General features: G+C 39.9%; 2 protein-coding genes across 5 annotated transcripts; one reads left to right on the top strand and one right to left on the bottom strand.

Annotated features, from left to right (window-relative positions):
- On the top strand, positions 1–7,707 carry snapc3 (small nuclear RNA activating complex, polypeptide 3). The gene is made up of 9 exons (XM_086295518.1): positions 1–234; positions 1,262–1,345; positions 1,446–1,527; positions 1,706–1,810; positions 1,939–2,088; positions 2,249–2,331; positions 5,414–5,572; positions 7,050–7,157; positions 7,251–7,707. The coding sequence occupies exons 1-9, from the start codon at positions 2–4 to the stop codon at positions 7,396–7,398; spliced, it is 1,152 nt and encodes a 383-aa protein (XP_086151644.1). The 5' UTR covers position 1; the 3' UTR covers positions 7,399–7,707.
- A 6,431-nt stretch (positions 7,708–14,138) lies between these two features.
- psip1a (PC4 and SFRS1 interacting protein 1a) lies at positions 14,139–25,550 on the bottom strand. 4 transcript variants are annotated; one of them, XM_086295515.1, is made up of 17 exons: positions 25,471–25,550; positions 24,737–24,826; positions 24,528–24,604; positions 24,037–24,175; positions 23,566–23,655; positions 23,128–23,223; positions 22,122–22,181; positions 21,924–21,984; positions 21,557–21,650; positions 21,176–21,347; positions 20,995–21,074; positions 20,841–20,896; positions 20,583–20,653; positions 19,956–20,057; positions 19,663–19,864; positions 16,949–17,045; positions 14,139–15,067 (listed from the first exon to the last, which is right to left on the bottom strand). In XM_086295515.1, exons 2-17 carry the CDS (start codon positions 24,806–24,808, stop codon positions 15,037–15,039), a joined length of 1,500 nt encoding a protein of 499 aa, XP_086151641.1. In that variant the 5' UTR covers positions 24,809–24,826; positions 25,471–25,550; the 3' UTR covers positions 14,139–15,036. The 4 variants fall into 4 exon arrangements, with proteins under 4 accessions (XP_086151641.1, XP_086151640.1, XP_086151639.1 ...); XM_086295514.1 differs by lacking the exon at positions 25,471–25,550 and adding an exon at positions 25,273–25,365; XM_086295513.1 differs by lacking the exon at positions 25,471–25,550 and adding an exon at positions 25,181–25,340.
- Between the last annotated feature and the right edge of the window lie 2,039 nt (positions 25,551–27,589).

Genomic DNA, 27,589 nt, shown 5'->3' with positions numbered 1-27,589 from the left:
CATGGCGGCGTCCGAGCAGACGACAGATGCAAACGTGAACATCCCGGAGTACGAATATCCCGATGTTAATACAAAACCATTTCATATAGGCTCTTTTAAAAAGGAGTGGCTGAGCAGACTGAAGCCAAGCGACTACTCGTATGAGGAGGCGGATGAGGACGCATTTCTTGCTAACTTTGCCGAAGAGATGGGGGTCGGTGCAGAAACCATGGCTGAACTTAAGACTGTGTGCAGGTAGTCGAGATCAACATTTGATAAACATTTAGACCAGGCATGTGCACCATAATAATATGTTAATGGTAATTAAGTTCAGTTGCAGTAATTGTAATGGTAAACTGATATTAAGAATACTAGTTAAATTACATAATGAGGTGTAATAGCTGATAGCTGAATCTAGTTTGTCCCAAAACTGGTAGTAAACACACCAAACGTGGAAGAGGTCTGTAACACTTACTTATATAACTATGAATTAAGAGTTACAGAGTGTCCCAATGTGCGGCAGAAACATAAACTACCGTAAAATACAACAAAAACCACCATGTGGTCAAACATAGAGGGAAAACAACTGCAAAGGTTGGCGTAAAGACACTGAAATATAGAACAACGTACATGTTACGTTCAAGTAAGTCGTGTAAAAATGTCAATTAAAACTGAAGCTTTTTAGGTTATGGGGTTAAGTCAGTTGTAATTATAAATAGATCCATGTTTCCCTGATTAGTTGTATAGTTTGTAAAATCTTTATTATAATTTCCATAAAAACTAAATGATGTTTTATTTTTTGTTTTTTATCCAGTTAACAAAACGTTATTAGTTCTTCTTTAAAGAAATGAATGCCAGCTTTAACAGTGTGAAAATATAAACTCCTTCCACAGTCTGTAAACTAAACAGAGATGGGCCGATTTATCGGCTGTTATCCTTTTTTTGGTGACTAAAATGACATTTATTAATGACAGTGGGTGATGTTTATTTTTTGTGTCTCATGACGTTTGTGGTCACTGGAAGGTTGCTTTTAAAATAAATGATTATTTCAAACGTTGATTTCAGTCCAGGAGTTTCACAGTAGGCTCGTTAATTAGTGCAAACTCCGGAACAAGAATTGAGCTGCAAGTAAAACGATGGCCGTTGTGAAACAAAACGTCAAAGAAAAAAAGTCCTGTCGATTCTGATACTCGCATGACTCTCACCTGATAACTCTGTGAAGATGATCTGTTCTTTTTACCAAAGACAGTCAAATGACTTTGTTTTTTTCTTTCTTTTGAAGTGTTGATTCGCTTCGATGTCATCCTGAAGATCAGCAGCCTGACACAGAAGTTGTACCTCCAGATCCCACATTAAGAACACTAGTGTATGACCTTACTTCAGTTCATACAAATGAAAAATGCGATTGATCAGTATCGTAATGCAATTTTAAATGTGACTTGCTTCTTCTTTTCTTTTTAATACAGGCAAAGAAAGAAGAGGCAAGACCACAGAGCTTCTCTTAAAAAGATTAAAAAGAACAGACATGACCTCTATGCAGATGAACTGGTGGGTGAATTTAGTTAGGGACTGAGATTACATAATTAACCTTTGCATTTACTGTTCGCTCTAAAGTAGGTGTTTATTATTATCCCCTGGGGCTTCTTGACAGGTTCCCAGACATTTTTAGTTTTCTCTTTCATCTTGTATCTAAACGTGAGGCTTGGTTCTCTCTCTTATTTTTCAGGAGCGCCTAACCATTGGCAGGAAACCAGAAACGGTGACTGACATGGTTCCCGAAGGAGAGATCATTCTAACCATCAATGTCTACTACCCAGCTGTGTTCGACAAAGTAAGGGTTACATTTTTTGTTTTTGTTTCTTTTGTCATAAAACTGTTTTTTTTTTTTTTTTTTTTTTTTAAAGCCACTGTGTTGTGTGTTGTAGTTGAATACTATATTTAATGGCGCATTTCCTGCAGTTTAACTACATCAGACCCCACATGACTCTCCTGATGACGGGTTCCCACAGCTTGGCAGAGCTCAGGGATGCTGTTTGCTGCGTCAGTGACTTGCAAGTGTGTGGAGAGTTCAGCAACACGCCTGACGTAGCTCCAGAATTCATCAGCAAGGTAAATACAGGACCCGAACAGAATAATATTGCTGTGCTCCGTATCTAAATGTAACTGTTTCTGTACATTTAGTGTGACTGGACTCTCATACATGTATGTATATATTTAAAAATGCATCTGTTGTAAGCTAGAGAAAAATATTTTATGTGCTCTTTTTCAGGATCATTACAAGTCAGCTTTCTTCTTCTTTGAAGGAGTTTTCTACAATGACATGCGGTTTCCCGAGTGCCAGGACATCAGCTCGTAAGTACCTCCTTCTTTAGGAAGCTTTAAAGATTATGCATTTCTTAACCAGGACCTTTACAACAGTTGAAGGCAGCAGGCCTAAATCTGTAGAAGGCTGGTATTAAAAATGGGCCTCTTATTTTATTTATTCGGGCGATCGTAGCTCAAGAGTTGGGAGGCTGCCTGGTAATCGGAAGGTTGCCGGTTCAAGCCGCGGTTCCGACAGTCTCGGTCGTTGTGTCCTTGGGCAAGAAGCTTCACCCGTTGCCTACTGGTGGTGGTCAGAGGGTCCGGTGGCACCAGTGTCCGGCAGCCTCGCCTCTGTCAGTGCGCCCCAGGGTGGCTGTGGCTACAATGTAGCTTGCCATCACCAGTGGGTGAATGTGTGTGTGAATGGGTGGATGACTGGTTGTGTAAAGCGCTTTGGGGTCCTTAGGGACTAGTGAAGCGCTATACAAATACAGGCCATTTGCCATTTTACCTTATTTATTTATTTATTTGACCAAAGAAAGTGGTCAAGTAATTGTAAACAAGACTAACTCTGACATTTTCATTTGTTCATGTTGCTTTGACTTTTGTCTTGGGTTGATTGTGACAAAGCAAGCAATGACTCACTCAATAGGCAGTTTAAAGAGAGATCATTGAGTTTATTATTTATTGCAATCTGCTCTTATTTGGAGAGTAGAACATCTTTTTATTTCACCTGCACAGGGCTGCCAGTCAAAACAGTTATCAACTGCACTCATGTGTCTCCTCTGAAAATGAAATGCAACACGAGTGAATGAATTGCAAACGTAATAAAGCTGACCTAGGAAAAAATGTATCATAGTTTAACACGCAAGCTTCCCTGACATGGCCCCCTCAAGGTGCTTAACTTGAACAAATTTAGCGCAATCGTTTCATATTAACAGTCCTGACTCCACAGTGGCTGAAAACCCTTAACTTCTTAACAAGGCTTTCATTTCAAAACACTTGCAGGCATATATGCAAGCAATCGCTAGATTGGATTGTTTTTTTCAATTATTCATTCGTCTGTATGTCCAGTCAACCATTTTCTTGTCCAAATCGAGGTTGCGGGAGGTTGGCAGCCTGTCATAGGGTGAGAGGACAGGGTTGACAGTCTGTCACTAAGACAGAGACACAAACGACCGCTGACACTTAACCAGAATAGCCATTTTAACCTAACATGCCTCTATTTGGACTGTGGGAGGAAGACAAAGAACCTGCACAGGCAGAAGTAAAACCTCCACACACACGGTGGGAATCAATGCTAACTTCTTCTGTGCCACCTTAAATTTGTTCTCAGTTTTTATTTGAGTAAATTGTAAAAGCGGTTAAAGTCTTAAAGTACAGTTTTAGGTCCAAAATTCAAAATTACTCTTGAGCCTTTGGAAATGGGAGACTTTGTATAAAAATTACTGTAATTCCTAAATAGTTAATAGAATATATTTATTCAGCTCCTTGAGTTAAAGCTGAAAGTCTGCACTTCGTTCACATCTGCATTGTGCATTGGTGCAGAGGCAAAAATACCAAAAATTAGGTTACTGCCCAAAACCTTATGGACCTACATGTCTGGAAAGAATTCCAAACAATAAAGTTATTAGATCTGTTTAAGTAATGTTTAATAACTCTACAGTGCTCAGCAGTTTGCAAACTGTGTCTAAGGAGTGACCTGGGCTTGGAGCTGAGAGCCGTAGAAAGGTTAGTAAAATGAAATAAAATATCTAAATGTTGGCTTTGTGCAGGATTTCTATGAATACCAGGTCTATTCAAGAGTTCTATTTAATGATTTGTTAAATAACTTGAAACGCTCAAATAATCACTGTGATATCTGCAGCTTATGAAAGCAGATAAAGATAGAAGCTTGAAGAGTGTACTTAGTCTGACCGTTGCAAACTGTTCACATTTATAAAACGTAGACCTGTCACAGTAAATAAAGACAACAGTTTTAGCAGATTTGATATTTTTTGTGTCTTTATTCATTGGATTGCAACCTACAGTCGTATCGATACAGTCATCTGTTTCCTAGAGACATAAATCAGTTGAAGTAATCGATGAGGACGTAATCTCCAGAAATGCTCAGCCCTTTAAAGTGCATGTTGGTCTGTTGTGTAGCATTCTCATGAAGCTTGTTAAAGAGCAGAAGCTAACTGTAGATCTACTTTAGTTTAAGGTCACAAAGCGTTGTGATCTACACCTCAGCACACACTAAGCACTTTATCGCATTGCCCAACAGCAACTTCCCAGCTGATCATCTCAGATCTGACAGAGGATAGTTCTACTTAATAGGTCCTCCTTGATTTGTGCCTCCTCCCAAGATCCAATCAGGAACATTTTTTTCTGGTATAATTTTTAAATTAGAAAACTTTTTAAGCTCGGTCCTTCAGTTTTGTTTGTTGGCTCTGTGAATATTTACTCAGGAGTGTAGTTCAAGTTAACATCGAATATAGATATTTGAATGTCGGCTTGCTGACAGCAGATTTGGGGGCCTGTAAAAAGCACAGTTTTACAGTTAGAATAGAATTAGACTGAGATTTTCCAAATGTTTTTTGTTTTATGTTAGAAATCCATTAAAAATCCACAAAGTTTTGCATAATTTATATTAAGAAGTGTATCTTTCCCCTGGTATTTCTTTTTCAGGCTAATCTGTTGTGGTGAGGTACTGAAAGGACTCGTCATCTGATATTTGCTGTGCTTTTAATAAATCCATCACTGACATAAGCACTCTTGTGCAAAATTATGTATCATTCTGTGAAATAACCATGGAACTCATGTAAAAAATATACGTCAAATATTATATTTTAATTTTTAACTCGGCTCACTTTTTAAAATCTTTCTATTATTATCATTATTTTCTATTTCACTTATTTTACTTTATTATATTTACTCTGATTTCAGCTTTATTTCTACCCTAATACAATTGTTTTGTTGTGTTTTCTTTTTTAAGCTACAAACTATTCTTTGCTTTCATAGATACTGTTTGTTAAACATTTGCTGTGTTTAACTTAATCTTTAACTATTATAAAAAGGGGATTTGCCAACTTCTGGATGAATAACAGACATCTTTTCTCATCTTATCTCCTCTTGCTTTATGATGCAGGACTACAATTGAATGGGCTAAGTCCCATAACTTCCCATCCTACAGCCAGGCCAAGATGGAGGATACACTTTTGGAGGATCTGAAAGTCAAAGTGGGATTCCCGTATCTCTACTGTCACCAGGGCGACTGCGAACATCTGGTCATCATCACAGATGTTAGGTTAGTGCTACTCATTGTCTAGTTCTGCGATTCAACTTCTTTACAGAGCCCACTCCAACTCTTGCTCAGTTTTGGTTATTACTATATATCACTATTACTATAACTATTACAACCTCAAATAACATTTATGTCATATTCTGTGTGTTGCTGTCAATTCAAACAAATTACAGAGAGACTGCGTTATACACCTGCACCTCTGTTCAGCAACAGTTGAATAACAGCTGTCTTTAAGATGAATTAGTACAGTAATAATGAAACTAGGCCCCCTGAAGTTTAAATAACTGATTAACTGGTTTAATTTCATGCTTCTAGCAGTACTGTTGGCTCTACCAGGACGGAGGCTTAGGAAGCTTACTGAACCACTACATAAAATCAAGAAGGATTTAGCCCACTGTGTCCTGTGAACATTAAATGGATAGATATCAGCTGAATAGCTCAAGGTGAAAGAGTTTGATTATTAACATTTACCTGGTTCTTTTCTAACGTCTCGCTCTGTAACAAGGGATAACAGGAATTAGTAATATTTATTGGCTATTAGCAAAAATTTCAACCAACAGGAGACCCTACATATAAAAAAGGCTACAGTTCCTAAACAGTGCAAGATTTTTGTTGAACCCCATGCATTAAAGCTGAAAGTGTGAATGGCAATCACAGGCAGATGCAGAGAGGCAGATAACTGTTGACACCTTCAGCCAATTTAGAATAAACAGTTCACCTAACAATACACACCTTGGTGCACACCATGATTCCAGGTTCAACCAGGAACTATTCTTTACTTGCTTTAATGGATGCTCTTTCATTACAACAAAGTCATTTTTATTTCTTTTTATTGCTGTTGTGCAAACATGAAACACACACGTGCAATAAACTCGAGTTTTCTATTTGTGTCCAGTGAGCAACTTAAAACCTGAACATTTCAGCTGTCGATAATACGGCCAAGTCAAAGTTGAAAAGTTCGAGCTAAAATCATCGAAATGTTTATCTTCTGTTAGTCCGGTAATGCATTAATAGTTTCCGGCTCTTGTTTGGTGGAGTTCACAGTAAAGTACATCCAGATAATCACACAACCAAATAAGCATGCAGCCAAACAGGGTCATTTTAGCTTATCTCTGCTCCTCATGAATAAGATGCTTGGTATGAATAAGAAATACTCATGCCTATCTGGTTTGAGTTAACATCAAACCCTGTGCTTAATAAACCGTAAAGTAATAAACTGATTACTACTGCAGTACAGGAGGTGGATTTGTCAGCTGCAGCAATCCCATCTGACAATGAGATGCATTGTCAGACGAGATTTAACATTTCTCACAAGACTAACGGATGCGTAGTTATCTTCGAGCTTATGTAGCGTTGGCGTAAGCAGGCCGACCGCACATGAAAGCAGCTCCTGATATCATGAATGTGAGACAAATCTGTGTCCCTACCGCTCAGAGCCTGTGAGAATGTCGTCTTCTTCCCTGCTCTTTACCCATTACAGACTGGCCCACAAGAACGACTGTCTAGACAAGAATCTGTACCCACTGCTCACGCACAAGCACAGAGTCCTCACCCAGAAGTGTGCTGTCTGCCATGTTTTCATCGGAAGGTGAGGAGACATCAGGGCGCTGCATAAACAACGGAAGCTTTGTGTTATTATTTTTATTTTTTTAAAGGCTGATCACGTATCTCGTCTTTCTAGATGGTATACCACCAACGACCAGTTTGCTCCGAGTGACCCATGTCTCTTCTGTGACAAATGCTTTCGTATGATGCACTACGACGCTCAAGGCAATAAACTGGGAGAATTCTTGGCTTATCCCTATGTGGACCGGGGTGCCTTTAATTAATGGTTCTCATGACTTATTGCTGTATAATACAGTTACATGGTTTATATTTCAGAAGGAAATGGTCTGATACTTGCAACGTCATCAAAACTGTTTTTGTTTTTTTTGTTTTTTTAGGGTTTGATTTTCCTCTTTGAGCTAAACAGTAACATTTACTGATAAACAGTTCAGTTGACAGCAGCACAGTCAGTTTAATGTTTAGCATACTTGTGTGTGGGTTTGTCTTTTTTTTTTTGTGTGTAAAGTTATTGATTTTTAAATGCACAAAACAGCTTTTTGATTGATTGAATTCATTAAAAGTAACCGAGTTGTTATGTTTGATTGGTGGACATTTATACAGCTTGTTTAACTCATTTTGATGTACTTCAAATCAATGAGGGTGACACGGAACAGAAACTCAACCTTAGTGAGATGACAATTTTAAAAGGCTGTCTATTTGTCACCTTTATACTGTACTGTGCAAAAGTCTTGAGCCGCCCCCCTTTTCTTTCTCATTTCCATTTGGTATTTTGTTTCCAGTTAGTCAAACTTTTTTATTTTTCAAGTGGTCTTGAGCAAAGCTTTGTGAAAGTGATTCAGTGTTCTCTGGGCTAGTCGTTGTACAGACTAGACCCCCGCCCCCACCTGAGTAGTCTGCATGAAGAATTTGCACCTTTTCCCAATGGGTTTTTTTTGCGTAAGTCCTAGTAAATCATTTTTGAGTATGTGTATGTTGTGTATTAGAGCTGGGCGATAGAACGATAACGATATGTATCGCGATATAACTTTTACTCGATAGAGAAATTAAGCTATCGCGATAGACCTCGCCGCTCTTGTCCTCAAAAAAAAAAAAAAAAAAAGGTCAGCCAATCCAAATTAAGTAGCGCAGAGCCGAACCAATCACAGCCGCAGCGTCACGTCGCGTGACTTGTTACGTACAGCACAAGTGCCAAGCCGCACGTGTGTTTGTTTGGGAAGCAGCCAGCGGGTAATGGAGGAAATGAGTGTGCCGACTAGAAAAATCAACCGAGCGTGACCGAAGAGAAAACAGATGATGGTTCCAATGCCGGAGAGATTGTCGAACGGAAGAGCCATAGAAGTTCCGTAGTGTGAAGGTATTTCGGCTATTTCAAGTCTGACAAAAAACAGAGTAGCGTGCACTGTAAATTGTGCCGAAAGCAAGTCTGGAAATACAATAAACTGGTGCATGCGTCACACTGTGCGCCACGTTATTGTTTCGGTGAAATGAATTTCTACAATACTGTTAATTCTACTCTCTGCAGTGTTTAAATGCTTACATATACACACAGTTACTGTCCGTCCACACATATGACTCGGGTCTGCTTCTATGCCCCAGTTTTGTTTACTTTTTCCCGGTTAGGAATCTAGCGCCACCTGCTGCTTTGGCATGTTCATAGCAGCGTTTTCCTTCATTTCTGCCTTTATGTGTGGACGGGATTATTTTTTTAAAACGAAAACGGAAAATCTCCGTTTTCAAAAATACCCGTGTACGTGTGGACGTAGCCTCAGTCTCTGACTGGAAGCGCTAATTCGTCATTCGGCTTTTGTCAGACTAAAGTAACTGTTAAAACTGTTTGAAAAGCTAAGCTATACAACAAGGAGAGATTGAGAATTTCCTTTTAGTTCTCAGTTTATTTGATATTGACAAAAGTTAGTCAGTTTTGTCTGTTCTTCTGTAAAACAAACTAAGATTTATTTTTAGAATTAATATTTTGTTTCTAAGTGGAATTGACAATTTAGTCTGTTTCGTTTGTTCTATTTTGAAACTTAAACGCTTTAGCGGCTGCCTTTTGTGTAGTTTGCAATATTTGCCTTTATCTGAAAAAGTCTCATGTTCCTTAAGTACATCTACCCTGTTGAACTTATTATGGGAAATAAATATTTAAATAAAAACAAGCTGCTGATTATTTCACATTTTACTTGTGAGCAACGGCACATTTAAATCTTACAAATATAGTTATTTGGCTTATATCGTGATAGATATCGTTATCGCCTGAAATGAAAAAAACATATCGTGATATGAAAAAATCTCATATCGCCCAGCTCTATTGTGTATGTGTATTATGTGTGATGCAATACGGCAGCGCTACTAAAGCAGTTAGTTATGGCATGGTAATTTATGGAATATGCTGTGAACTACATAACTAGCCAATTAAAGGCTAAAAGCAAAGTTGTCACCAAGTAATTAGAATACTGGTCATATTTTTGTGTATTGCTGCAGCTTTTCAAGTATTAACTTGGTGCGTTTGGCAACACCTAGGGGGGAAAAAACGGTAATATTAAGGCTGCCTGTTTATTTAAGGGAGAGGAAGAATACATTATAATTGTACATAATAATATCATAGATGATAGATTAAATAAATAGATTTTAGGTAGATGCTTGTGCATTCTTAAAGTCTTGAATTTTACTGAATATGACATCTCTAACAAGTTAATTTGTTCACATTTCCACATCTTAATTTTTAAGTGAAATGTTTTGGGGTTTTTTGAGTTTATACACTATATGCATATAAGGTAACCTCCTTTTGCATTATTTTTGTGTGCTGCATTTTTCTTTGTTTTAGCAAAAAGAGGAACAACGGTACCGGTATTTAAATCAACCTAGGATGATTTGTTTTAATTTTCACATGGCGTTACTGAGGTGATGCAAAGTGAAACATGCATTCTTTTTTTTGCTAATGTGCTGGAAAAGCTTGAAAATGGACATTGAAAGTGCTTAAAAAGTGCTTGAATTTGATGCTGAAAAAGGTGTCGTAAATCCTTAGAAAACAGACAAAAACTCCAGCACATACCTGATACAGAACCCGAGTGATGCATCTGGATTAAGGCTAATCTATTGTTCACTGAAACCATCAGAAATGGCCTCAGTGGAAAAGCAGCTGTCAAGAAGGCATCCTTAAGAGAAAAAGGTAGAGGTATGCTAAACTGCACAATAACTGGACTGAAATTCAGTGTCATGTACGTATCATGTACGGAGGTACATTGACGGAGGTAAGTCTTTCAGTAGGACAATGATCCCAAACACTGCTAAAGCAGTAAAAAACATACCTGGACTGAAAAACAATGGAAAACTATCGGTCATGGATTGGCCTCCCCAGAGCCCAGACCTCAGAACTATTCCTGAAGACTACTTAAAGAAATTAGATAAATGCTTGCCTAAGAGAGTTCAGGCTTTGTTGAAGAGTAAAGGTAACTAAACCTAAACTATTGACTTTAGGCTTGTTGGAATTTTAAGAACTTTTTGCCTTATATCCTCCTGAGAACTGAGGAAAAAAACAATCTTCCCATTGAACCTTTTGTGATTTCCCTTCTCTGGAGCTAAAGGAGTCCACCCAAACACATGAGATATCAATGGAACACCCTGTATGTCCTCCATTTAGTACATCAGGACTTAGTAGGGTTGCTCAAATAAGTCAACAATGGGCTGGGAGGTCAGGGCCCTGTTTCAGGAAGCCGGTTTAGTGGAAAAACTGAGTAAGTATACCCTGAGTTAACGAAAACTCTGGGTTTTCGGTTTCACAAAGCGAGTTCAGCTGAAGCCTGAGTGAGTCACTATGACGACACACGCCGTGAAGCTAACCTGCCCCCTAGCAGGTTTACTACAACTAACCCTGACTGTCTCCGCCCCTTTGTCGGAAACCTGACAGTAGGAAGTGTCGGACATGGCGTGCCACTTCCTTGAAGAGCCAGTAGATCGTGAAGCCCAAATTCTCCGCAGAGCTCTCCGCCGGGAGAGAGTGATCAGAGCGCGTTTGGACATTTTATCATTTCCTGATGATTGTCTGTGCGAACGTTACCGTTTCTCAGCACAATCTATAAGTTATTTGGATAACATCCTCAGGCCATATATTACGCATGTGACACATCGCGGACATGCTCTCAGTTCTGTACATATTATTTGTATTGCACTTCGGTTTTTTGCAAACGGGAGCTTTCTGTATAATATTGGTGACGCTGAGCACGTTTCCAAGGCTACCGTCTGTCGGGCAGTCAGGAATGTTACAGTTGCACTGAAACGTCTCCTGTACTCGTTTGTGGTGTTCCCCGGTCACAGACCCACAAGATTTATCAAAGAGGGATGCCACAAAATTGCAGGTATCAGGATGACCAAAACTTAATTTATAATGTGGTGATACTTGAACTACTACTTAAATTTTACATTTATTTTCAGGGTTCCCAGGCATGATTGGCTGTACAGATGGCACTCACATTCCAATCATTGCTCCTTCAGTAAATGAAGGAGACTATGTGAACAGGAAGTCTTTCCACAGCATTAATGTACAGGTACATAGTTCCCTGTAGCATTTCAAACTAACAAATCATTTCATTATAGTAATGGATGCTAATTTGTGTTCTCTGCACTGTGAAGATCATATGTGATGCTGCCAACATTATCACAAATGTGGAAGCCAAGTGGCCAGGCTCTGTCCATGACTCACAAATATTCCGTGAATGTACACTGAGCACAAAATTTGGACATGGTGAGTTGAAAATACTTTAAAATATATAAAGACCAATTGCTTCAGGGACATTTGAACTGAAGTGTATCCTTCTGTCTTAGGAGAGTTCACTGGCTACTTGCTTGGTGATAGGGGGTATCCATGTTTACCCTATTTGCTTACCCCTTACTCTGACCCTGAACTGGGCCCACAGCAGCGATATAATCTGGCTAATTGCAGGACAAGAGCCAGAATTGAAATGACTATCGGAGTGCTTAAGGCCCGGTTCCAGTGCCTGCAAAGACTCAGGGTCACCCCAGAAAAGGGCATGTGACATTATTGTGGCATGTGTGATTCTTCACAACATTGCCACAATCAGAGGAGAACACTGTCCTCCTGAACCAAACAGCAGTGATCCAAACCATGAACATCCTGACCCTCCCACGGACATACAAGATGGAAGCGCAGTCAGAGACACCATATGTCACAATCATGTCTTTTGACCCATCACCTCAACATGTTGAAAGAAGAATAAACTGATTTTTTGTTCAACTGGCTTTATTGGTCGCCTGTGTTTCCTGTACACAAAGTATTAAAAGATGTAAACCTCATAAAGTGTCTCTGTTGCTTCCTCCTCTGTAACAGCTGTCAATGTTTCTTCATTATTTTCCTGTAGTAAAGAAATAAACAACATTGCTGTTCTACTGTAAACTCATATAATCTGTGGAGTATTACTCACAACTGCATGTTGGTCTGGCTCAACAGGAGGCTGCACCAGATGCAGTACACCACCACCATCAACTGATAGAATATGAGGTTTATACAGGTCACTTATAACTTACAAGGGACCAAATGGCAATTAACAAACATACCAATCACCTTACACTTCATTGTCATTATGCTCTCAAAGACAACCAAGACTGAGGGAAGGCAAAATCAGTAGGAAAATAACTTCACTACAAAATAATCCATTATGGTAAAGAGTTTATCAGATGAATGAGTAGCACTGCAAAGGTGACTGTGAAGAAAGGATGTATGCATATCATGTATTATTTTGAATTTACCCCCTATGTAGGCACTTGTGTCTTGCGGGGTTATTGACTCAGAGGATGTCCCCGGAGAGATGCCTTCGGCCACAGGGCGCCCACTGTTTTGGCTGAGGGCCAACTGCTCAGCCTCTGTGAGTGGTGGTGGTGGAGGACCCCCACCTGTTTTTCGGGCCTCCGCTTTTTTTCTGTTGGCTATAACGGGTCACATTTGAGCATACAGAGTAAGCAAATATGTACTTGTAATGTGCTCAGATAATTCCAATAAGTGCTTACAGAAAGAAAATTAATGTAGCCTCTAACTGCAATTGATTTACATAGGACAAACAGACCAAGCACTGTGGCTCATAATACAATTACACCTTACCTGTTTGGACTATATTTTTATATTTCATTTTTACTTGCTGCCAGGCACGTTTGGGGCCTGTTGGGTTGCACCTGCGCTCACATCACATCACAAAATAAAATGTATAAAATAACAAATAAAATAACATATGATAAAATAACGTGTTAAATGGGTGGAAATCCCTCGATCAATGTTTAAATTAATACTCACGCATTGACTCTGTCGGCTATGTTTTGCCATGCATGCTCCCTTTCTTTTGCAGCTGAGGCTGTGTTACTTTTTTCCGCGGAATTGGCATGTTATCAGCATATGCTGCCATCAGAATTTCGGCCTCAAGCGCTGTAAAATACATTGACCGCGCCTTCTTTCCCTCCGTCTCCATGGTGACTCGCTTAATCTGTGCTCCGCTTATCAGGGCTTTATGTATCCTCGTCCGCGCGCTTCACTTGGGGTTAAAGCAACTCCGCGTTGACTGAACTAATTGTTATCAGCCTTTCTGAAACCGAATATTCCGAGTTGGACAGTTCGGGGTCACTCAACCGTGAGTGTCGTTTTTCACTCTGAGTTTTCCAAACCGGCTTCCTGAAACAGGGCCCAGTTCCTTGATCCTTAATATACAAATTCTCATGACCATTGATTAAAGCCCAGATGAACAGAATCAATGTTTGGGGATTCTCAGGAGGATATACTATTCCTTCATGTATTTTTGTACACATTTGAATAAATCACTGCAGTTTTGTCCCATTTTTCTAGCAAAAATATTAAGAAATGAAGGATGGCTCAAGACTTTTACACAGTACTTCTAAGCTTTTGATGAAGCCTTTCGGCTTTGAGTGACTCTTACAAACACAAACACAGTCAAACACAATCAGCTAACACATCCATTGGTTTACCAAGAAAAAAAGCGCACAATCCAAGTTCAACATGTTTATTTGATTTTTCTTTTTTTAAATGGCAGCAACAGAACAACAATAACCGCTATGGTTAAACAGGCAAAAAGAAAAAATCTAAGAAAAATCCAGATGACAGAAAGTGGACTAATCTTTGTTTAATATTATCACACAATATCTGTGCTATCAGCTTTAAAAACTACAGTTGTATTACAGCTACCACTTTGTTATTGGATGCTGAAACAGGTCATCAGACAGGCACAAAAATACTCTTATTTACATCTATGTAAAAAACAAAAACAGAAAAACCTAAAACAGGCGCTGACTAGAAATTAAAGCATTTTCTTGGCTAGAAACTTTGGCAATCTCCACAATTATGTTTTCGTGCATCTGAAGTGGACATGTATGAAACACGCTTTACAGAGTTAACACATCTACTGCTATTAGACATTTTCAAGGTGCTTCTACCTACAGATAATCGTCTGTATTTCCCATAATTGAGGCTAAGATCCACCTGTCAAATCAGTAAATGCTCCAACAATCAAAACCATCTCCACCAGCTGAACCCCCCACCCCCACCAGATGGTTCCCGCACTAACTCTCTCCCATCCTCGTTAAAGTTTGACAAACTCAAGGTTGCAGATTTACAAGTCGTGTCACTACTCAAACAGATGCATCTAAGCAGAAGGTGTCTAGAAGTTAAAGATTACAGACAGCATAAAAATAAAATATATGCACTCAGTCGCGATCCTGGAGTTGGGCTGATGAAAGCTTTCAGCAGCAGCAATGCAGAAAAACAACAACAAATCAATTAAACTGGTAACCAGTGGTTGTCATCAGTCACAAACTGGGCACGAGATCTCACGTGATCAGCCCAGTTTTACAGCAGCAAATCTCCCTTCTTCAGGCCTGCAAGACACTCAAGTGGACTCCTCCTGAGTTTTCGGGGCACTACAGTCCAAAATAAAGAATAAAGGGATAAAGGTTAAAACAGTTCATTAAAAAATAGTGAGGATAAAGTCTTGATATTTTATATTTACTCATTTATTTTTAGTAAAAATCCTTGGAAGACCAAACGTTATCCTTCTAACATGTATGGCTCATGTAGCACTTGTGCACAATCAATGGAAACTAAAATCATCAACCCTTGTGAAGGCTAGATTCAAAATCATACCAAAAATTTTAATCACAAGCATACATGTGCCTGGGGATGCTGTTTGTTGTTTCTTCTCTCAAACACCATCATAAAGTTCGCGGATGACACCACAGTGGTTGGACTCATCTCAAGGGGGGATGAGTCGGACTACAGAGATGAGGTCAACAGACTGACTGAGTGGTGTTCAGTTAACAACCTCCAACTGAACACCACGAAAACTAAAGAACTTATCTTGGACTTCAGGAAGGGCAGAGCAGACCCGGCCCCACTTTACATTCACGGGAACTGTGCAGAGAGGGTACACTCCATGAGGTTTCTGGGCGTGCAGATCTCTGATGACCTCTCCTGGACTGCAAATACTACGGCGGTGGTTAAAAAGGCCCAGCAGCGTCTCCACTTTCTGAGAGTGCTCAGGAGGAACAACCTGGAGGAGAGGCTGCTGGTGACATTTTACAGAGCCACCATAGAGAGCATCCTAACGTACGGCATAACAACATGGTATGCAGGGTGCTCAGCTGCGAACAGGAAAGTACTGCAGAGGGTCATCAACACAGCCCAGAAGATCACTGGCTGCTCTCTGCCCAGCCTGGAGGTCACTGCAAACTCTCGGTACCTCAGCAGAGCTGGCAATATCATCAAGGACCACTCTCACCCCAGCAACCAACTGTTTGAACTATTACCGTCAGGCCGACGGTACAGGTCACATAAAACCAGGACAAACAGATTCAGGGATAGCTTCTTTCCCAGAGCTACCACCGTAGTAAATAAGCACAAAAACAATTGAACCTATTCCATACCATCACTGTCATTATATTATGCTGCTATTCATACTGTCATTATATTAATGCTGCTATCCTGTATATATTGTACATACTATTGTTTGAGTACTTACGATTGTTTTTTTGTACTTTTTATATTTTACATTTATATTTATTATTGAAACTTGCACCAAGGGAGTGGCACTCCAATTTCGTTGTACTCTGTACAATGACAATAAAGGCTATTCTATTCTATTTTCCAGTGCACCTGTATTTAATTTGCACCAAAGCAGATGAAATCACAGTGCTTGATCCTTCCTAACTGGACAGACTGAAATCCCTGCAGTTTAACTGACTCTGTGTTAGACTGTGATGATCAAGAGCTACAGTGTATTTGAGAAACTGAATTTCAATGTTATATTTTACTAATGCTCTTTATTTAAAAAAACAAAAACAAAACAGAAACATAGGAACAGAAGTTCCAGTCCCCTTTAACATCAAATCTCTTAAATATTTGAATGCATTTTCAAATGCCTACTTTAAGTCATGAGCAGGAGGCAAGGGCCTTGATTCTGTTAATGGAAGTAAGAAAACTTTATCAAATCAGCACATAACAAAATAAGCTCTAAAGGCTTTATTTCCTTCATTGATTTTGTGACTTGTATGAACCTCAAAGACGAGGTGGGAGTGGGCAGGTATCACACAGCACCTTCCAGGATGACCTTTTGTATAATAGACCAAGAGGGGGAAAAAGTTAACAACCCACATGTGTGGCACTGCCCTGAAAACTATGTATACATTATGAATTGGAGTTATATAACCAGCACTAATGGGTTCAACTGATTTACACTGACAGTTTCTGTTGAGGCCATCAAGCATGCAGGAGGATCACAATCAAGCTTGTGTTCTCAAAGCTACCTTTGATTCTCTCCTGCTGAAGCATCTTCGGGAAGCCTCTCTCTCTCCATCTCCTGCTTCTTCTCGTCGGGGCCGACATCACCATTTGTCACTTTGTCTGTTCGGCAGAGACGCACAGGCTGAGTCAAACAGAGTCATCGCTGCACAACCTGAGCCATGACAGGAGCATGTGATGGCACATGACCGGTCAGGATCTTACAAAAATAAATACGATTTTCTATCCATTTGACATGCTATGCACTTTAAAAAAAAGACCTTTCATAAAAGGCACACATTTTGATAGTATTACTGTATTTTCAAGCAAGGATGCGGTAATTAAGGTTAGTTTTTCTGGAAAGGAACACACTGATCCTGTGACGTCCCCCTGGGAAGGGGAGAAGAAGCTGATAGCAAAGGATCACTGTTTCTGTTTACTGGTATTTATAAGTGTGTTAGAAGTTCAAAATGAATTTAAAATAATGAGCAGAAAGTCCTAGATGCAACTTTATCCCATTTCTGTTACTGTATTCCCTTGCAGTCATCAAAATAGCTTATAGGTATCTTATTTCCATATACCAGTTACCATCATCACTAGCTTGTGCCCAGGGCTCAGTCACGCCCTTAAAGGCTGAATACGTAGTAAGCGCAAACCTTCTGCTTAACGTAATGGAAAGAGATCTGTGTTGCCTTAACTGACAGAAAACTGACATTTTCTGTTATTTCTGCCATTTCCACACAATTTGATAAAAACTTTCTCCTACTCACCGTTATAAGAATAAAATCCATCAGACAACATACTGTATATAAAGGATGGATGCAGCTACCATGACTACACCTACTGGTTAGTGACATTGTCTTGAGAAACCCTGATCTGAGTTCTTTAGCCTTTGCCATCTTAGTGTTTTAAAAGCATATGTCACAAGTATCTGAGGGACACTGCACACTCTCCAACTAGCAATCTTGTTTCATTCTTGTTCTAAAGTTCAGTGGGGGACCATAATTTCCTAAATGACTGTCACATTGTAATAAACAAGATTCCAAACCAGGGACTAAAATCATCTCATCGGGGCAGTCATTAGTCATTGAGAATGGGAGGCGAGGGTTGTTTTCCTTGAAGCCAGAGGAGTCGGCTCCTGGTGGCCAGCAAATGCAGGTTTAAGGCACCTGCACAGAGACTTCACTTTTCAGACCTTTTACATACCATCTGTATCAACCCATAATAAATGTGCATTACTTTCTGTAGAAACATGCTTTTTAGCATCTGTGCCTGTTTGCCAGTCTGGCATATTTTGGTAAATGAAAACAGGTCAAAATATCTTCATATCACTCTGTAACTTTATCATTGTATGCACTGCACCTCTGTTTAGGAATCAGTGATGTTCTTGATTTATTGTGAAATGTTCCATCCAGGAGCTGTGTGTGGTGCTCCGCAGCAGGGAAACAGATCTGCATCATCAGTCCTAAAGAATCATTACAATCCTGCAAATCACTGGATGGAGAGCAGCCATCATATTGGGCTATTTGGCTCGACTTGACTCGGTTTTGGTCGTTTTTCATGACAACCGAGCACCACCTAATATCCGTGGGGTTGTTATATCAGCTGACAGTCCCGTGATGTCATTTGCAAGAACACCAAAACAAAGGGGGACGTCAAGGCGATGGTATACCGGCTGCTCAGTTTATGGCTTTTTGTCAGACTCGAGGACCACAGTGGTGTTTTTTTATGACACCATTTCCCCTCATGTTGATTTTCATGTGGGAGAAACTCTTGTGATTTATTGAGTAATTTATTGAGTTGACTAGCCAATCAGTGGTGTGCAGTCTGTTGACATCACATTTTCAGATCACTGTGAACTCTGGCTGAGTAGGTAGTAAAAAAGTGCCTGGTAGCAGGTACTATCACCTACTGGAAAACGCCCCGAAAAACCAAGTCGAGGCGTGCATGGATAAGACCTCCAATTAAGGTAAACTTTTATTGGCACCAGTCAAGTGGAAAACCTCTCTCACTGAGCTCACATGCTGCAGTTATACCAGCTTTAATACCAATGTCTGCATTGACAGTTAATGTGGTGAGGAGCTGTTAAACCACAGTGAGTCGTTGACTCTTTGACTCACTCATAAACCTTTGATCGGCTCCCCTGAACTACAAAGACAGAACCCTAAATAACTGACACCTCAGGCAGATTTTCTAATACAATGTCAGTGGCATAATACAGGAAAAAATATACAAGCTCCAAGGACCATATATAAAGCTTCCAAGTACAAGGAGCTGCTGGTGTCAAAGTTCTTAGAATTATATTTCAACAGAATCCCTCAAGATTAAGATTATAATCTGATAAAGATCAAAGTTATTCACAAAACACATACCCCTTATGAAAGCTCTTAGATAAAATGGTAGTTCTTAAACAGAGCACAAAAGTAAGAGAAATATGCTCCAAGGGAAGACAGTTAGTGAAATGTTAGATCATGTATTGATAATGTTTGTGGTCTATCTTAAAAAGCTGTGCTCATCTCCCACCCAGCACAACAAGGCTAAAATACAAAAATGAAACACACACAACCATGGTAGCATTCACAAAGTCCAGGAATGGCTGCAATCACAACATAATAAGATTGTCTCTGCTTTGATGCAACATTTTTGCAAAATACATTTTGCAAGTGTCCAAAAATATATAGGCCCATGCATGCTAAACAGCTACTGTAAAGGTAGAAAGAAAGAATGTGATGATCTGTACCCGAATTATTTTCTTTGGCTTGTTCAACCCTCTTCAGCGCTCCTTTCTTTGCTTCTTCGTGCTGCCGTTGTTCAGCTAAAGATTTGTTCAGCACCTGGCTGAGCACACAGTCACCCTCTCCAACCAGAAACATGCTCTTAAACTTATTGTACAACATGGTGGCCTTGTCCATGATATCCTGGCTTGCTTTGAATCTGCGAATCTAGGACATGAACAAATAAGGAAGGCATTACCACTCATGAAATAACGCTGATGCAGAATGCATCCAAAATAAGACTCCTTCATGCTGTTACCTTTTTGAGCGTGGCGATGAGTTCGCTGTGTTTCTGCAGATGCTGGGTTGTGACCTGAAGGGCACCAATCTCATCTAATGCATCCAGACACTTCTTCACATCCTAGTGACAAGAGACAGGGAAAAATACAGATCACATGGAAAAAATACAGATTTTTAGAAGATACACCTATGGTATCAATTTGAGGTGATGCCAATACCACATCAGCATTATAATGAGGGGTAAAAATAGGAGGAAAAATGCCAGTTATGTTTTCCCACAGCCCAGTTAAAACTGAGTGAACTAAAGTAAAAGCTCATGTGCAGATCTGAGCCCCGACGGACTGAATAATGCAAGGAGCGCATTAACAAGGATGGAGTAGCAGGCTTATTCTTAACCTTAAGGTACCCACATAAGAGTCCAAGCATTCTGGCATAATTTAAACAGTGCAATAAAACCACAATGAGAAAAGTATGCGTCTATGGGTAAATACTATTTTAGTCTTTGATGGATCCTTTAGATGAAGCATTGACGGGTTTAACACCTTTTGCCTTCATCAGCTCAGTGCAGGAGAACACTGATTCATAAAGTTGTCAGAAGAGAAATGTGGACTGAGTAACATGTAAGATTTGAGTGATGTGAACTTACAGGGTTGTCAATTTTCAGTGAAATTTTGATTTCACTGTGCAGTCTCTGCAGTTTCAAGTCAGTTGACATTTCTAAGTGAAGAAAGAAAAGGGAAGAAAACATGATTATTCTTAAATAACTACTTTTAAAAAACTTTACTGAAATATAAATAAAAAATATTTTGATTGGTCACTAAAATCTTTTTGCACCTACAATTGACTTTTAGCTTGCCACAAAAATATGAATATATATGTTTTTTGTTTTGACCGCCAAAATTACCTTTTTTCTTGGCTCCTGTCCTCTCTTCATTTTTCTTCTCTTCATCTCTACCTGGTCTACGAGATAGCAATAAATGCAACATGTCATAACTCTATCCAGGATTACATTTTATCATTTGCTCTGAGCTTCTGATGACTACTGTGTATAAACGTACTCTCTCAATTCATCAGCTTTCCGCCGCCGCACATCTTTGTCCACATCTGCATTTTGCTGTTTCTTTCTGCCTTTATTTTTCTGAGATTAAGAGAGATTAAGGTACTCAAAAGCATGTTTTTATGACACCTCTTTCAGAAACAATGATGGCAGTGGGAGAGTCTAATTGCATAGATACTTGCCTCTTCATCGTCAGAGCCAGAGGAACTGTCATCCTTGGACTTCTTCTTCTTAGCTTCAGGCTCCTTTACTTCTGTGTCCTTTCCTTCCTTCTTCCTCCTCTTCTCTTCCTCTCCACTTTGGGTCTTGTCCTCTGTTGTCCTCTTTCGCTTTTTGTCTGACTCTCCAATCTCCCTAAATAAAAAAGAAAGAGAAAAATGCCGTTTTTATACTGCTGGGCCGATTTGGCTTTTAACATTCCAGTGAAATCGGGGTTTCAGGATCTGGCCCTTATGCAGGCTGAAGAGCATCAAAGAGCCACTGCAGAAACTGTGCAAAGAAAGCATGAAGCTTCTGTGTCTGCGTGAATTTTGTACGGTGTCTGTTGATAATCATGTAGTTACATTTCACTGCCGGAGCCTTGCTGTTCCTGCTGCTGAAGCAAAAGCAACTTCTCACTCTTGGGCTTCCTGCCTCTTCGCTTAGGGCCTTCTCCACCTAATCACATGAATGGAGACACACAGACGCACGATTCATTTTGATCATATGCAGAAGTTATGAAGGACAGCTGTCCAGTCCTATAATAATGCATTGTTAACAGTTGCCAGTAACTTTAATGTATATATCATACAGGCTACAAGCTGTAATGGGTATATTCCCACCTCGTTCCTGTGTATTAGATGTATTGTCATGAATATGAGCTTCTGATTTATTAACTTCTCATTGCTCCTACGTGATTATCATACCAGCACCACAAAACAAACAGCCTACCGGTGGGACTAACAGGACTTGCTGGTACATCATCTTTGTCATTCTCCTGGTCAGCATCACTCTGAAATTCAGGAAGAAATAAAATAATTTAAAAACAAAGTACTAAAGACCAATTAATAAACAAAAACAAAAAAAACTATAATTTATTGTTATTATACTTTTTCTTTTAAACTAAACAAATTAATAGCCAGTGCCAACCTTTTTCTTTCTTCCTCGCTTGGGTTTAGGTACATCTGGTGATTCTTTCTGAGCAGAGTCCTAAAATTATTGACACATCCAGTTATTTTAATCAGAACGCACATCAAATTTGAGCTTTCTTTGTTATCTCATTAACATAAGAAGGAAAGCTGTAGCAGTAAGAGAATGAGCAGGTAAATGTCCTCCCCGATTTAAAAAAAAAAAAAAAAAAAAGAAAGCATCAATCTGTCTTTGACTTTGGTGGTGGTTGTGATGGTAGTGGGGGAGGGGGTGTCAGTGGCACCATCTAGGGTATACCTGAAATACTACACTCTGTTGGGGTATGAAAACTTCAGTATGAATCAGTATTTATTAAAGAAATAGGACAACTTGTGAGCAGTCACAGCAGGAAGAATGTCATAGTAAAATAATGTATTTTAATTTAATTTATGAGTCCTGACTTACCTTTCTCCAAGGTACACAGAAAGCCATGCAAAATAAAATACCATTAACTGATTGAAAACAGTACTTGTGCATTATATGGATAGGAAAAAGCAGGAAATGCAAAGCGCTGCAGCAGGACGTCAGAGGTGGAAAGAGACGAAGAAGAAATTACACTTTTGTGTTTTCTTTATAGCCGCACACAGAACTGGGTCTTGAATGAAGACAGATTAGATCTACAGCCATTTCCACTGGTAGCTTTGACCTTACCTGAGCTTATTATTATTATTATTTCATCTAGTGAAAACAAACAGACTGCTTTCTTAGAAACCTATCAGTTTCTAAATCAGCGATCACCTCAAAATCATTAAAAACAGCAAAACCCACACCAGGCTCTCCAATCGAAACGTCCAGCACCGGGGAAGTTTTGTGGCCAACGACAAGAATTTTGAGTCAAACAGGAAAACAAACAAACAAACCAAAAACTCGACCAATTAAATAAAAGCACCAGGTGTCACATGCTTTTCCCAAGGAGAACAGAATAACCTGCACCGCTTTAGGGCGTCACAACATGCAAAGTACGTACATCCTGGTCCTGATGACCCTGCTCAGAGATCAGAGACCCTTCCTCCTCCTCCTCCTCCTCATTCTCATTCTCCTGCTCAGCCTCACTTCCTGGAACCTGAATGCACCCAAGACACAGCATAGGACGCAGCGTGGTGGGGTGAACGAGTCTTAAAAGGGAGAAAAGTTAGCGAGTATTCTTCTGCTGCACACACACACAACTGTTGGCATAAAAGCCTCTGAAGCAGTTATCAAAGAATAGCAAATAATCTGTGAAGCTTTGGCTGCAGTCATATGGTTTTCATCATAAAGAAGGCAAGAGGAAGACTTGAGGGCTAGCAAAAAAACAAATAAATAAACAAAAGGATAGAAGCTGGTGACACAGGGACAAACGAGCAGAAGGTGAGTGCAGTGAAGTGAAATACAGTCTGCAGAGGGGGATCTGAAGAGAAAAACTTACTTTGGCTTTGATCACCTTGTCATCTGCATCCTCTTCTCCTTCTGGACTGCTGTCTGAATCCTTCTCACCAAAAGACTGAGGGGGAACCGGCTTCAAATACAAACAAAAAGGAATTTGGTTAAATTAAACTGGGCAAAAGAAACACAAGACGAACAGGGCTCAGAAGTAGCTGTGCACATTCAGTAATGTCAGATGATCCGAACAGGGCGGCAGGAAACAGGTAATTTCTTTGAAGTTAAACAAATATGACCCAAACTATTCCTGTAAACAAACCATACTTGAGTTTTTAGGTAGCTAAAGGCTAAATGCTCTGAATGCAAACTGGTGCCCACTTATGTTTGTCAGCAAAACAGAAAGCCGGGCAACAAGTTTTATAATGTATATTCAATCCCAATGCCCTGATGTCTGCAGGACAAATACTGGGACAGGTTTTGGAGAAGACAAAAAAGAAAAGAAAAGAGGAGGATATACCTTGGGTGCAGTAAGCTCCACTTTTGGGTTGTTCTCAATCTCCCACAATCCTTCATTGAATCCTTTTCTCTTGTTAGGCTTGGCATACTTCTCTTTGTTAGGGAGGTATGGAAAAATGTCTTTGGGGCCAAGAAATGCACTGCAGAAAAAGATGTTTGTATATTTAATACTTTTTTTGCTGTGTAGTATAAAGTCCGGTAAGTACATGCACTGCTAGGACTGACAGGTCTCTAAAAAATTTTTAAAAAATAACAAAATGTACTTCCATAACCACTGAAGTCACCTTCCGGTCATTCCAATGACTCATAAATACAATGAAAATGTCACATGTATCCTTCTACAGTTTTGAGTCAGCCTCATGTGAAACCTCTGTAAAGATCTTCAACAAGTTTACCCAGTTGAATCTCTTCAGATCACTCAGACCAAATGAAACATGCAGAACACCGTAAGTACATCAAACTGAAGGAGGTGTCAAGCTGCCTGTTACTAACGTTTCATGGGTGCCAAAGAAGAAAATAGGAAACTTGACGTTGGATGGCTTCACTGCACCATCGGGTACTTCATCGATCTGGCAAAGACATAAGAAAAAGCAGGTGTTTGCTTACAGCTGTAAATGGTAGTGGCTTATTTGCCTGGGTGCTTGTTTGCACACGATCTGCCTTATTTGTATGTCTTTCCACAATATAAGCATCGCACTTACTCTTGCAGGCCAGTGTGGATAACCCTTCATCTTGGCAAAAATCAGATCGCCAGGTTTCCAATCTCGAGTCATGTTGGACGTATCACCAAGCTGGAAAAATCAGTAAATTTAATCTTGCATCAATATAATGTACCACATTGTGATGCGTCTTCTCACCAATGGGAAACCCTCATTCAATGCCCCTCCCCTAACCACAACCAACATCCTCTGGAGTCCGGAGTTCATTCAAATATGACAGTCACGTTTGCTGTGATAAAACAGCCGTATATTATATGGATTTGTTTGATGTGTTCATGCTAATCTTATCACTGGCTAAAACAAGTGAAAGCCCGGTGTATTAACACGCGCGAGCGATGCAAGCAAAGCGAAACGCTTCGTCAACAAACACACACGCTAGCTAGCGTTTAGCCATTAATTGCTAACAAAACAGCTTCTTCCACTGACCTCTAGCGTTTAGAGACTTCCGCGGGGAAGCAGGCTATTTGCTGCGGTTCGAAAAATCGATAGTATATCAGAATTGTTAATAAGAAAACAACCTGCTCTTTTCCTTTTCCGCACACTCGGATGCACGTTTTCCGCTCCCGCGCAGGACGTCAATAGACTGTACCAATACAGTGCAGTTCGGGGGGAGTCGATTTTAATTAAAAGCCACTACCTGGGTTTTTCTCTGTGTATCAAATCGAGCTCAACCCATTACAATAATTAAATAAACGCCAAATGCTTGTGATGATTACCTGGAGTCTTGTGCAGCATGTATTTGAGGGGTAATAACGCTAGTACCCAGTTGGGATGGATGCAGCTTTAGTAGGCGTTAACGTCTGCGCATGCGCTTTTATATAAAAGCTTAAACCGATAAGCGCTGACGCTCAAAGTTGTAACTATGGAAACTTATAAGGGTCGGACTAAGGAAAGATACAAGAATTCTAAACATTTACATTCAGTGTTAATTCTGATCCAACAGTCTGATCGCTCAGTACATGTTCCTGGGACATGAGAGTCAGAGTGGGAGGTCGGCAGCTGGTCCTGATGCTGCGGATGCCATCTATCTCTCATACAGGATGGCATATTTTAATCTTATTTTTAATGCAATATTACCTGAGAGACAAAAAAGGCCTTTAATTTTCTCATTTTATTGTAAACCAGCATCACGAGGTGCAAAAGCCTGTGCTTGATGTGGTAATCACTTGGAATATGATGGCTGACGTCCCGACTCAATTTGGTTTGTATTTAGTGACATCTAGTGGACAAATCTAGGTATAACACATTGACTGAACGCAGTCCTGAGTTTGTAATTATTACAGTAAAATACTTATGTGTGGTCTTCATTTTATTACACTCCCATGAAAAAAATTTCGGTTCCTGGTATTATGAGGAGTTCAATACTACAGTGCATATTGCAAACTACCAATGGACACTGGAATCTCTTTTTTAGAGTTTCAAGCTCATCTGTTTTACTAACTAATCTTAGAGTTATAACTGCTATTTTCTTATCAGTTGATGCCCAGATTGTTCTCTTAATTGATTAGTTAGCTGCTTAAATCTCCTTATTAATTTCGTGGCTCTTAATGCAAGTCTTCAGATGTGCTCTGTCTGACCAAAAGCTTCTGAAATTAGTTTTTGGACCTCACTATTATACAAAGGCAGTTTAATTAAGAGTGATAAAACACTGGAGAGTAGCATATTTACCTATTTCTAAAGTTGGCTACAGGCAATATTCACAGACACAGACATATATAAAACACACTCATATGACTATATAAATGTAGCCTATTATTGCATCAGCTTTTCTCACAAATGTAAATATTCTCTTCTTTGTTCCTCCATGTTTTATATACAGGCTGAAATGTACTGTAGGAAAAGTTATCAAACTAATAAAAATATCTTTCCATAAGTCATCCACAAGGCTCTGAAGCACTTTATACTACTATAAGACCTCAAATGTTGTAGGTAAATGAAGGTGACCTTAGCACTTGTGGCCATACAGATACACAAGTGTACATAAATCTAAGTGTGTGTGCTTGTGTGTATTATCAAGACAATAGAAGATGCTGATAGTTGAAGGACAGATGCACCAGCCACTTAGTCCCAGAGAGGGGGATAAGTGAGAAGAGGAGGCCAGTGTGGGCCAGAGGAGGGTGGATGAGAAAAAAGGAGAAGAGAACGAGGTGGAACCCAGGTCCATGCCCAGGAATAACTCACAGGAGCTACCAGGCCCCCTGCCCAGCCTGTGAGGTGAGAGACCTTAGAGTTGGATCCCAGCCAGCTTAGTGGGGTTCCTGCTTAGACACACGGCTATGGCAGAGGCCCGGGGATGAAGGTATAGAGAGATGACAAGATGTGTGCATGTGCATGGACGTGAATGTGTATCCTTCACCCTGCCAGACGAGGAGTTGGCAGAACATCCCAACCCACTTTGTCTCTGAGGGCCACAAAGTCCTGCAATCCTTCCTCACTCATTTGTTAACCTGCCTCTCTTCTTCGCGGCGTCCTCGCTCATGCTGAGGGAAGCTACTTTATATATGACCACTGCCATTCAAAATCACCTCCCTACATTAGTGCCGTCCTCTGGACCGCCATGACAATGAGACAGCCTAGAAAGGAGACAGCTGGACTTCATGGAAGCTGTGCAGCATTTAGAGCCACAGAGCTGCCACAGACAAATGGAGCTGCTTAACTAGCACACACAGACACCAAAAAGGTAAAAGTCTGACTCTCAGGTGAGCTCTGATGTTAGGGCACTTTATGTTAGTTTTCCAAATAAAGGAAGCAGGTGTTCAGAAAGGTTCCCTGCAAAGAAAAACAAAGTCCATGAAGCCTTACCTTATATTAAGCAGTGCAATCGCAACCATGGAA

Source organism: Aulonocara sp. 'chitande type north' Nkhata Bay, linkage group LG6, assembly GCF_057382095.1.
Source record: "Aulonocara sp. 'chitande type north' Nkhata Bay isolate Kocher_YH1m ecotype deep benthic linkage group LG6, A_spYH_male_GT1.1, whole genome shotgun sequence".
Classification (NCBI taxonomy): Eukaryota; Metazoa; Chordata; class Actinopteri; order Cichliformes; family Cichlidae; genus Aulonocara; species Aulonocara sp. 'chitande type north' Nkhata Bay.
Note: the sequence above shows the minus strand (reverse complement) of the source record. Positions and strands in the feature narration are given on the sequence as shown.